Here is a 13,124-nt window from a genome sequence, read left to right on the forward strand (position 1 = left end):
CCGTAGACAGTAGATGAGAGCAAGAGGATAGAGGCGGAGGGGAGGAAAGAGAAGAGGGAGACAGTTCCTACCCTTTAAGTTTAGGTAAAATTAGGATATAGTTGTTGTCTTATATACTAAATGGGTGGGAATGGGTTGTCTTATTAACTAAATAGGTTTTGGCCTGTTGAAGCTTATCGTTAGGTTTACAAATTATAATTACCATACATATTTTATATGTTTAGGAATAAAAATATAATAAATTCTTAACGGGTTAACGGTTTACCCAATAAGAAAATTGAGTAATCCGTCCCCCACACCGATAAGCCGTTAATTATAAAATTTAAATTCATTCTCCACCCGCTAATCGGATAATTCAATAAGCCAATTTTGCGATTAGGTTATCGGTAGTGGTCGGTTTTGAACAGCCCTAGTTACGCATATCTCAACTTTCATACGCAAGCTCAAATAATCTCTTCTCATCAGAACACAAAATAAAATACAAGGACATGTCCGAGAGATTAGGATTTTACCTTTCAGGAGGCAAAAATAAAATACAATGACATGCCTGAGAAATTAGGATTTTACCTTTCAGGAAGCAAGAACAATTGGAGAGATAAATAAACGAACTGATAAGGAAGGTTTAGAACGAGAATGATATCTATTCAGCTGGTAATGTAGTTGTAGCACGCCTTCACGTAGACATGTTATAATTTCACTCCCTCGATAGTAATCCTCAAAATCTTGCTTTACAAACCTTTTTTTCTTTTAACGAGCTCACAGTCAAGTGATATGCCTCAATAAGTCATAAGTAATCTGTACAAAATAATCACACCACTGCCTACTATGAACAACCTAATCTAAGATCCACCTGGTATAGTTAGCTAACATCACCTCATTCATTTCCCAACCATGTGAATGATCACAGTTTCTTTGGCAAGTTGTACTTCTTCTTTAGAAACATAGTTGCCATTTTATCATTTCGATAACACAGAACACGCATAATTGTGCTGAGCTCAGTTGGACTCCAGTTAGCTGATGTAGGAGGCAAGGGAAGTCTGGATTTAACTGAAGTGCCAAAATTGTCTTCAGTGGCATGCTCAAGTTGCTCAATCAGGATAGCAGTATCAGTATGGAAAAGAGGAAGAATGCCTTTCAAAGTAGTTGAAAACTTGTCTATAAGGTCAGTCGGCAACCCATCCCCATCAGACCAGAATAGATCCATTAGGAACTTCAAATCTTCATCTATAATTGCAGCATCAGCCAGTGAAAAAGCACGAGAAGGTCCTCCAGCCAACAAAATGAACAAGAATCCATCAAAAGAGGCTTTCATTACATTAGTGATTACACGTGTCCGGACCCTGTCATGAACTGTTGCCGATATGATCTCAAGGTTATTCTCCAGCTCCTGAAGGAAAGGTTCAATCCGGGATGATGAAACATCCGCTACATATAGATAATCCCAGAAGATAGGCCTCAACTCATGGAAGATGACTTTATATGAAATTACTTCAGAAAGCTGCTGGATCCCTTCCAAACAAGAAGCTACTGACAGCTCAAACCGTTTGCCCAACCCATAAACAATATTATCATCATGAACACGCATATTATCCCTCAGTTGGGAAATCGTCCTTTTCTCAAGTACATCCAATTCTTTTCGTATGGAATGCAAAGTATTAATACGGACACACAACTGAGGTATACTGAACGAATCATCTCCATTAGTGGTCCCACTCTGAGATTTCCTATACAAAACCATTGGAGGCCTCTCTTTCTTCCTGAACACACTGTACTTTGACCCAGTTGAGCATCTAGTCAAAGCAGGCATAGTTGGAACAAAGGTACTTCGAGATCCTGCAACGCACCAGAAATTAGTGGTCTACAACATCAACTATCACATCATTTAACAATACTTGGCAGCCAAAATTAATATTTACCACAGCCAGATATAGCCTTCAATATGTAGTTCTGTAGGCATTCGTCAAGACCATTCTTTAATTCTGGAAGCAAAGCTGGATGCATAGGTATCGGTAACAAAAAGAATGCTTCAAATGTCTCATCTATGCTGCGTAGGACCTCCACTCCAGAGGGAGCAACACGCTCTTTATTTGCACGAGGGTTCCAGATCTACAAAAGGAAGGTGAAAGGTCAGGTGGTGCTGTACAACTTTAGCTGTGGGTTCAAGGTTTTGTATACAGCATGACCAAAGCACTGGCAGACCATATCCAATATAATAAGATAATATAAACAAGACTTTAACTCCACAATCTCTCTCACCCCTCAGCCTGGGGAAAGAAAGAGACACAGGAGATAAAAATGTTTATTTGGAGTCTCTCCTCTCCGTCTAGTTGGAGAGGGGGGGGGGGGGGGGTTTGAAGGACAAGAACAATGATAATGAAGACAAATCCTATTGTTTTTTCACCCTTTTGGCTTGACAGGCAGCTTCCAGGCATACCGGCTGAGTGAAGGAAAATCTGATACTTTGGTAGTTAGTTAGAGTTATGAAGGTATTAGCAATGTAGGAAGTAGCTATGAGTGAATCTATGTATTATTTTATGCATGTATTAGTTATGCAGAGATAAGTAATTCATATATTAGTTATACATGTATTAGTTATTCCACCTTCTATCCTGCATAAAATAATACATATATTCCCTCATAATTTATACATGTATTAGTTATGTGAATTTCTAAATTGTCAAATTAATGTCATATTAACTTTATACATGAATAACTTATTTCTTATCTACCTACCTAACATCATATAAGTTATACACAAATAAATACATGTATAACTTGTTTCTTATTCAGCTACCAAACGACCCCAAGGTCAGACTTCAAAGTTATGCAGGTAATAGTACTACATGAATTAGTTATGAGAAAATCTATATATTATTTTATATAGAATTTTAGTTATTCATGAATTAGTTATTCCATCTTTTATCCTGCAAAAACTAATACATAGGTTCCTACTAAGGCTGGCAGCGGAACCGGTAGGTACCAATATTGGTCCATCCCGATTCATTACCAGTTTCTTACTGGTCCGGTAGCTACCAGTTGGGAACGGGAAAGGGGGTACAGGGATGGGTAGAGGGACGGAATAGGAATTTCTATTGGATCATCCCGGTCCAGTTTGTACCGGTCCGATTCACTGGGCGGAAATTTTTTGAAATTTATTTTAAATGGTAGTCGCTAGGATGCCGTTGGGAACGGCTAGTGGCCCCCACCCAACAACTATTTCACCCCCAACCCTCTACGCCCCAAACTTTTTTTAATGCCCTAAAGTTTTTTAAAATACATTTCGGTTCTATTTTTTAACTATAAAAACTTTCCACCCTTTCATTATTTATTCATTCAAATTTTCTCAATTTTCATCTACTCTCTCAACTATCAAGTGTTCTATTCTCTATTAAATTGTTAATTTTGTTAATTTGAAAGTTTTAATGGATTATTTTGGAGCAATCTTCAAACTTCATGTTTCATCTATCAATTTTCGGCTTTTACGTACATTCGTTCCGAGTTCCAACTTTCATCGCTTTACTAGTTTACTTGTTTATTTTTTTGCATTTAATTTTTGTATTATATTTTATTTTTCTTACTTTTAAATTTTTAAGATGGATTATGGTGATAAAAATATTGGAAAAATGGTTAAAAAATCACTTTTTGGTAGTGTCGCTAATGTATTAACCAGAAAAAATAAATTCGATGGTAGTTCTTCTAAATCACTAGACAAGTGCCACAATTAAGAATTAATACGAATGATTTTACGTATGTCGATGAAACTTGTTTTGATATTGATAGTAATACTTAATTAGAGCATGAATCTTCAGAAAGAAGGTTTGGTAATTTTAATGAATCACTGATGATGATGATAATTTTGATAATGATACTTATGATGTAGATTAAATAGAGCCAGTTATGGCTAATAGCTCTGCTACTGAACTCCCCGCTCCCGCTCCCCCTGTACATCCTACTAGGGCTATGTCTAAGCCTGAACGTAAAAAAATCTATTGTGTGGCAAATTATGACTCAAAGAGAGGATAAAACTCAAGTAATTTGTAAAAAAATGTAAACATATTATGAATCATAAAACTGCGGAAAAGGGGGGTGGGATAAGACATTTAAGAAATCATTTGATGTGATGATGTAAAAGAGAATTTTTGGAAGTTAACACGAAAGCCGACGCTATAAAAAATTGTACTCTCCTTCCTGATACATCTGTACGAGTAGGGGGCTCTAACATAGTCCAATCACAAGTAAACTCTTCTAATGTTTCTGGCTCTAGTACCCATTAGACATATAGTAGAGAAAGAGATCTTGAAGAATTAGCTACAATGATTATTTTTACTGGCTTGCCTTTAGTTTTACTGAAAATCCCGATTTTATTCATTATATTCAAATAGTGTATAATCCATCTTTTAATGGATTTTCCAGAAACACGATTAAAAAAGTTGTTTTTGACTACAAGGTCAACATTTGCATCATCTTCGTTGTTTATTTCAAATAATACTTGTAAAATGGTTATCACTTCTAATGTGGGTTGTAGTGTTACTGATAATGATTATTTCACTATTACTGCCCATTGGATTGATGAAAGTTGGAACGTGCAAAAGAGAATTTTAGGTTATAAAAGTTGTTAAATGCAAAAAAATGGTAGTTACATAACTCAAACTATTGTAGGAGTTTTAGATTATTTTGGAATAACTAATAAGTAATTAGTATCACTCTAGATAATGCTTCTAATAATACATTTGTTGATATACTAAAATCGGTACTTTGCCTTATTTAGGATGATAGCTTTCATATTAGGTGTGCTAGACACATATATAATTTAATTATAAGAGATGGTATAGTAATATATAATAATGGTTGTATAAAATCTAAAACTGCATGTCATTTTACTTTTAAATGTTAAGTAAAGTCTAGACATAAAGATTTTGATATGTCCGATGTCTAGACTATACATCGGTGTCATGAATTTAATCTTCCACCTAGAAAAATTCCAAAAACAGTGTTCTACTAGATAGAATTCTTTATATGAAATGCTTAAAGTTTCTTATGAATATAGAAAGTCTTCACAAATGGTTTGGAATGCTCATAATTCATATATGGATTATAAACTTAAAGAAACTAATTGGGATCACGTAAAGGATCTTATAAAAAATTTAAAAGTTTTTTTTATTAAGCTACAAAAATAATATTTGGACTTTATTACCCAACTATTTGTTCAGTTTTACCAAATAATCTGATAATTTTTTCAATTCAAAAATAATTAAAGATTTAAAGATTCCGTTAAGTCAATGATTGAAAAAAATTTAAAATATTTTTTTCCTATTCCTCAAATTTATTTGACTGCTTGTTTATCAAACCCAACATACAAAGAAATAGATGCATCACGAATGGTTGAAAAAATTTATTTAAATTTAGATATTCAAGATGACAAATTACCTACTTTGACAACAGTTAAAAATGGCATAAAAACTAAAACAAAAAAATTATATGACTTGTATAATTCTGGTAGAATAAATGAAGTAGTACGTAATGAAGAACCTGAAACATCTAGATGTAGATATGAAGATAATATTGATGATATGCTAGAAAGTTATCTTTGTCTTACTTCTAATGAAAAGAATGATTTTGATGAATATCTTAATCAGGGAACGGAAAGTATTAAGGATGCACAAAGCAAACCTCAACTTTTAAAATGGTCGAAGAATCGCGGCAAGACATTTCCAAAACCTCAACAGGTGGTTCAAGATGTGTTAGCTATTCAAGCATCTTCAGTAGCTGCTGAGGGAGCTTTAGTGTAGCAAGATTTCAACTAGGAGAGTATAGACATCCATTAGCATTAGACAACTTGGAGATATCAGTATTGTTTAGAGATTGGATCAAATACCAAGCGAAGGAGTTATGGGCGTCCAAGTTTACCTGCCCAATTTGAATATGATGTAGATAATATTTTGGTAGATTCTAGTGAAGACGGCATGGATGCATTGGAGGAACAAGCACTACAACCACTTTCGGAACATGTTACCAAAGAAATGTTAGAAGATTCAAGACGAGACTATTTTCAAGGCTACAAATATAAGTATGATATTTTGAGGCCTAATTCAAACAGAACCCTTCCTAGAAGGTGGTTGTGTAGATTAGGTCTTCTTCTAATGTTTGTAAATTGTAATACAAATTGTACTACTTAATTTTTTATGAATAAAATTATAGGCTATTAGCCATAAAAAATTTTATTTATTGTTTTCAATTTAATACAAGTCCTTTTAATGTATTTCAATTTTCAAATGTTTCAAACTCAAGTTACAAACTTACAATTTGAAATTAAAAAAGTTTGAAAATTTTAAATTCAAACTTATGTTATAGTTTGAAAATTTTAGATTTATACTTTTAACACTTAAGAGTTTGAAATTTAAACGTTAAGAATTTAAAATTTGAAATTTGAAATTTAAACTTTACAATTTAAAATTTAAGCTTTTAAAAAAGTCTAGCTTATTAAGAGCCCGTTTGGATGGGCTTAAAAAAAGTAACTTTTATGTATGAAGTGCTTTTAGAACTTTAAAGTGCTGAAAGTTATTTTTATAAATAAGCAGTTGAGTGTTTGGATAAAAGTGCTTAAATGAGGAAAATTATGTGAATTTTAGGGTTAAAAGAATAAAAAGGATAATTTGGGAATTTAGTTAAAATATAAGAGATATAAAAGTAAATTCCATGGTCAAAGAAAATGACTTTAAGCACTTAGAAAAAAAAAGTTAGGAATCCTAACTTTTCATTTTTGATTGACTTTAAGAACTTTCTGGCTTAAAGTTAGCATTAGGCAAACACATCCAAAAGCTGAAAAGGGGCTTTAAGTTGGTTTTGACCAACTTAAAGCCAATCCAAACGGGCTCTAAGTTATACTTTTGAAAGAAATATTAAATAAGTTATATATTTTGGAATTTTTTCAATCATAAACAACCAAGTTTTAATTTAATTAAAAATACAAAACAATAAGAGGGAGAACCCGGATTACTAGTCCGGTACCGGTCCCGTCCCGGACTGGGACCGGGACGGCCATCACAAAAAATCCCGATAAGTTCGTACGGGTCCGGTTCCAGACGGATCTTGCCTCAATAGGGCCGGTTCCGGTCCGATTCCGAAAAATTTCGATCAGGTAGTCTCATTACTGGTCCCACTGCCAGGCTTAGTTCCCTCATAACTTATACATGTATTAGGTATATTGAATTTCATACATAGCGAAAGAATACTACCAAACATGGCATTACTTATGCAGGATTTAATACATGAATAACTTAGCTCCTCACCAGCAACCAAACGACCCCTAATTACAAGACAATTGTATAACATTGAGTATACTTGATACTATACTCTCCCTCTCCCTTTCTATTATCGCTTAAGGATAGGGCCAAAACATTTAAGACAGGAAAAGAATTATCTGAAAGAAATTTCTTCAACACCATGACCCCAAATCCTTAATTTTCTTACATCCAAATTTGGCGAAAGAGTGTAGTGTTCAACGGTGATGGTCCATGATGGCACCAGACATTAGTAAAATCCAGTAACAGAGAAGGAAACATACCTCTTGTTGCAGATTCCTGGTGACCCATTCCTTAAGTCTGTCCACTCTAGTCCTTATCCATGATTTCACCAGGTTTGTGATCACAGCTTCAGCTTCATAAGGAGTCATCTCTGTCATTAATGACTTTCCTCCATCTTCACTGTCAAGAGCATCCACAACAGCCATCTGTACAAGATCTTTCTCCAACTTGTCAGCTGCTATCAGCACCTGTACAGCATCTGGAGTCAACTCACTTATCCCGGAAACAAATTTCTTCAGCTCACTTCCATAGCAAGCATGAAGCGTCGCAACAGCTACACCAGTTGCAAGAGGGTGCCATCTCTTCAGAACAGCACTATATATTTCCTTCTCATTAAAAGCCAGATCACTAACATTTTGGGCAAGGATAGAAAGGATGGGAAGAGGATTCTGCTGTTGTTTAGACGACTTTCTGCTTGATATCAACCTCTCTTTTTCCTGTCTTTAGGCAGAGTAACCAGAGTTAGTCACTTTTTCCACCAAAGGAGCAAAAGTCTAACTAATACTAAACCAAAAAAGTTAAAGAGGTCTTAAATAACAAAGTATATACAGCATCTTTAAAGCATCAAATCTTACTACAGCTAGAGGGAGGATGATTGCAGCACTGGAACACAATATTTAGCACAAACATAGATTATCAGTAGAATCCTTATGAAGCTCTACACTATAAGGAGATTGTAATTGTCACAACGACAGAAGCAATCCTTCCTACAAGGAGGGAGAAAAACTCTCACTTCAAGTCAAGGGGTACTTGAGATGAGAAATATAGGGGAAGCACCAGTGACACCATTCTAGATTCCTGAGAAAGAGAGCCGAAAAACACTGAACCACCCTTAAAATAATAAAGCATATTGGAGTTCCTGACATGATGTTTGTACTCCATGGCGAGGTTAACCAAAGCAGGAAGATTAACTTGCCTTAGAGAAGGTACAGAGCATCGAAGCCCTGATGTAACTATCAACTCTGCTAAATGCAACATCAACCTCTTTACTCCTTTTCTGATAGTTGCCTGAAATGTGTTCAACCAAAATTTTCGTAGCTGAGAAACCCATAGAGAGAAGACTTTGCATGATATCAATGTTGTCCCTGTAAAAGATATCATGATATACAAGCAGCCTTTTCTCCGCCCAACCTACGATCAGACCAAGTAGAGAACTCAAGGTCTGAGAGCAAGTCGGGTCTTTTACTGCCTTGGCATCCTTTGCTACGTCTGACAATAGATTATCAGCGGCAAAGAGCAGGTTGTTTTCAACTTGGCTGGTTGCAACATATCGATGAAATAAAACCCATGAAAAGCAAATATTATGGAACGTCTGGTCTATACCAAGGATAACCCAAGTTTTTTTTATGATTTCTAAGACATCATCAACTTCTTCAATAACAGAGATGTTATCGTTCACATCAAAACAAGCTTCAAGCAATATTTGGTAGAGTCGGAGATTCAATGGTATTCCATCTGCCCAATGGCATATCTCAGGGCTCGAACCATCAAATGATCTACAGGCGAGGGATGTGGAAAGATTTCGTAGTACTAGCATCGATTCACACTGCTTTGTAGTGTCCATGGGTTTCACCAGAGCCCCATGTATAATCTGCTGAATCTGTTTAGGACGTTTGTCTGTCTCACCAAGCGGCAAGCATGGGTGCAATACAAGTCCAGCCTCTAGTAGCTTCAAGTTTCTCTGCTGCCATACTTCATATTCCTGCGGATTTGGAAAATCTGAGAATTTGAACTTCTGTAAGAGCTCCAGTGGTAGAACCATTGACTCGAGACGTCTTCCAAGCTGGTAAGTAGAAGAAACAAACTGTTCACTAAGCAGCAGCTTAAAGAACATTGTTGTAGAATATTGATCTATAGTGTATATCAAATTCATTTTGCAACACATTTTGAATTAATCCATCAAGTAATGAAGGTGAGGCCCATCAAGCCAACCAGATTTAAGTAGCTCAGCATACATCGCATCCAACAACCAAAAGTTTTCTCCTTCTCAAAAATCAATTCTCAACCTATCACGGATAAGTAAGATACCAAAAATGTGGAGATAAATAAAGTTTTTGAAAATCTTTTAAAAGAGATATATAAGTGGTAAATGGAAATGATGGACGAAAGAGCATCAGTTTTATCAAAGGCTGCTAAAATTCTGAAATCAGTCATGTAACTTGACAGTTCTGTTGCTGCAAATTAATTCATTTCTTTTTTGTTAAGCAATAAATACACTGTCTCCTTTGCATTTTCTCGCTAAAATACCAAGCTTTGGGGCTCTCAATTAAGTAAAGGCTTCCCTTTTCAATTTAATAGAGTTAAATCAGTCAATCAAAACACAAACAAGAGCAGGGCGTGCTATATGAATCATCACTCTATTTTGTGGGCAAAGAAAGTAGTATAAACCTGTCCAGCAGCGACTCTCAAGAAGGCTCGCCGGACCCTAGAATCAGTCTGCTCTGGAATCCTCATTTGGACCCTCATAAGCTCAGCAACAGTAGAAGCCTTTTTCCCAGTCACTGAGTCCAAATTCTTCTTCAAACCAAGCGCCTTCTTCACCTTACTTGCCGCCGTCGACGATGACGACGTAGACGATTTGACCGAGCTGGAAACATATTTCAATGTCTTGCCAGAGCTGGAGCTCCGGCAAGCGCCGACGAGGATCTCATATGCGGTTTCCCTGAGCTCCGATTCGGTCAAGTCCACACCCAATTCTCCAAACGGGTAGGGAAGTTCATCGTCGTCGTCGGAGGGTGAAATGGGAATTGTCGGCCTCTCATGCAATGTGACTTTTCTTCTTGATACTGTCTGTGCCGCTGCATCTCTGTAAGCATAGGGCACCATATCCATGAGCAATCAATATCAAAGGTGAAATAAATACCCCACAAACGAAATTCAAAATTTCTAAGAATTGGGTCTTTAGCAAATCGAGGAAAATTGAAAAAGATTATTTTATCTCTCTTTTTTCTTCTTTGTTGCTTTTTGTATTATTGGTTGAGTTGAAAGGAAGGAAGGAAGAGATGTGGGGTTGTTCTAAATCAAAAGTCATGCATGAAATTGAAAGGAAAAGAGAAAGAAGATAATAGTAGTTGTGTATACATTATAGAAAAAGTTGGTCTTGAAGGAAGCTTTGAGGTTTTCAAAGAAAAGAACAGGGAATTGTCCACTGGCTACTACTTGGTAAATGCAGATGCAAGCGCGTTCGGAATTTTGAGGGTTGGTCAAAGGTTTCCTTGCGTTTCCATAGGGCATTCACTTGGCAGAGGTTATACATTCGACTGTTGTGTATTAAAATTATATCTATGACAAGACAATAACCTACTTTAAATTCAAAATTTTAAATTAGGACTACTGTTATTAATGAAGTGAAATTCAAATTTTCAATTAGGACTGGCATATTTTCTGAAATGTTGACTCTGCTCAATTAATGTTGGCACACCGCAGAAGGGGTTTTCAAGCTAAACATTGATGGTATTGGTTTACAAAAACTAAATTGGGTATTACAAAAAGAGCTTATAACAAATAAGCTAGGAATTAATAATGTGGTGTTTGAAATTTGTCAATAAACTAAAAATAGTACTCTGTCTGTTTTAAAAAGGATGATCTCATTTTCTTTTTAGGTAAAATTTTAATTTAAATTTTTCACGTGGCATATTTAAGGTCATAAGATTAAAAGGTATTTTAATATATTTGACATCACTTTAATTTAAGATTACAAGATGAAAAAGTTTTTTTTAAAAAAAAAAATTCATATCAAGTCAAACCAGATCATTCTTTTTGAAATGGGGGAGTAATTTGTTTCTTTCTCCTTTCATCAAAAGAAAACTACTCCATCTTTATATCTTAAACAAACGTCCTTTTAAAGGTGATGGATGTATTTATACTAAATTAATTTGATCATACATTGTACCAATTTAATTAAATGTAGCTTTTCAACTTCGTCATTATGCATTTAATGGCCAAGTGGATCGAATCTTCTCATCAGTCAACATTTTGAGTTTGTATTTTTCTTCTTCAGATTTTGTGTCTATAATCAAACATATTTGAATAATATTTATGACAATTTTAACAAGTTTATACTTATTGACTTGAGATATACATGCAACATTGTTCAGAACGAAGCTACTTTTCTAATAGTCCTATTAAAACCACCATATAGGAAGTAAGCCATTTTCCGACGTAAGAATTTCATTTGTCGAGAACTTTCCATTTTGCCAACATAGCATTGCAAAAGCATTTTTGCTTAAGAAAGGTAGGTAACAAATGTTGGGGGAGGGGGGCAGAGGTAAACCTATCAAGTTTGTCGTGTTGGATTGATTGACCCCTTAAAATTAGTCCATTCCGGGTTCGAGTTGGGCGTAATGAATTCAAATTTTAAGATCGTTGGTACTTACCATTAATGATGAACAATGGTCGTCAAGAAGGCAAATCGATGGAAAATGAAAAACTATAGTATTAACGTTAAGACAATGAAGAGAAGGCTAAGAAACTTTGATACCTAAAAGTGAACCCGCATATAGCAAAAGGGTTCAGCCACTAAAAATATAACTTTTAGCGACAAACAACATTCTCTTGCTAACTAATGATGGATTAGCTACGGAACAATAGTTTGGTTGCCAAAATATCGGAAAACGTATTAGAATCTACAATGACAATGCATTAGCGACAAAAACTTAAATCCATCACTAAAATTAGGTGCAAAAAGTTGACACCTTTATTTTGCCTAGGGAATTAGCGATATATGGATGACGACAAAATTGCTAACGTGTTAGCAACTGATTTAACAATGAAAAGTTTTATCGCTAGTGTTATTTAATTTTTTGCAATGAATATTTTGATCGTTGGCTAATTTCTTTTAAGTCCTAAAGATATTGTCACGATCCAGGACTATTCCCTAGACGTGACATGGTACCTAGAGTTTCGAGAGACTCCAAGCTAAACTAGATAACATAAAGATAACATACATAACTGCAAAGTAGAAGTAAAATATGAATAGTCTAAAGAGTCGCATATAATGATAGGCTAAATATGAAGACATGTGTGCGGAAATCCAACTGATATGGATGAAAGCCTCTACTAACATAGGTGAGTTGCTAGGACATGTCCTAGCTCACTTGAACAATCATAAAATTAAAAGTAAAGAAAATCTGAAGAAATAATCATAACAGGAATGTCCTGGAAACATGAGGATTCACCAAGCACTAAGCAAAATGATAGATCTAACACTAACCGCGGTCCCAAGGATGTACGTCAAAACTATATTATGATTCAATATAGGCAAAAGTATGCGGTCAAGACTAGGAAATGTATTGAATAAGAAGAACATGCATAAACTGTTACACCCCACCTTTTTTTAAACTCGGAATATCTCATACGTTCCTTGGACATTATCATGCGAGACGGATATGCTACGACACTATCAAATGACTCTAAGGAAGGAAGAATGTGATACCCCATAGTAGAGAAGGTTGGAAATGGAGTCATAAGAATCCGGAAGGAATTGGAGGCCAAGTAATGAGTCGTAGGACTCGATTTACCTATGTAAGCTACTAACTTGGA

At 35.3% G+C, this 13,124-nt stretch overlaps 1 protein-coding gene across 1 annotated transcript; it reads right to left on the reverse strand.

Annotated features, from left to right (window-relative positions):
• Positions 1-617: 617 nt before the first annotated feature.
• LOC129880512 (protein unc-13 homolog) lies at positions 618-10,823 on the reverse strand. Its single transcript, XM_055954588.1, has 5 exons — positions 9,972-10,823; positions 8,500-9,366; positions 7,565-8,020; positions 1,917-2,106; positions 618-1,833 (listed from the first exon to the last, which is right to left on the reverse strand). The coding sequence occupies exons 1-5, from the start codon at positions 10,413-10,415 to the stop codon at positions 902-904; spliced, it is 2,889 nt and encodes a 962-aa protein (XP_055810563.1). The 5' UTR covers positions 10,416-10,823; the 3' UTR covers positions 618-901.
• Between the last annotated feature and the right edge of the window lie 2,301 nt (positions 10,824-13,124).

Source organism: Solanum dulcamara, chromosome 2, assembly GCF_947179165.1.
Source record: "Solanum dulcamara chromosome 2, daSolDulc1.2, whole genome shotgun sequence".
NCBI lineage: Eukaryota > Viridiplantae > Streptophyta > Magnoliopsida > Solanales > Solanaceae > Solanum > Solanum dulcamara.

Excerpts from the sequence above, each read along its gene's own strand:
- LOC129880512 (XM_055954588.1), bottom strand. The coding sequence starts at position 10,415 with ATGGATATGGTGCCCTATGCTTACAGAGATGCAGCGGCACAGACAGTA. Across the intron at positions 9,367-9,971 it reads TGAGAGTCGCTGCTGGACAG|CTTGGAAGACGTCTCGAGTC; the intron begins GTTTATACTACT and ends TCTACTTACCAG. Across the intron at positions 8,021-8,499 it reads TGCTCTGTACCTTCTCTAAG|GAAAAAGAGAGGTTGATATC; the intron begins GCAAGTTAATCT and ends GCCTAAAGACAG.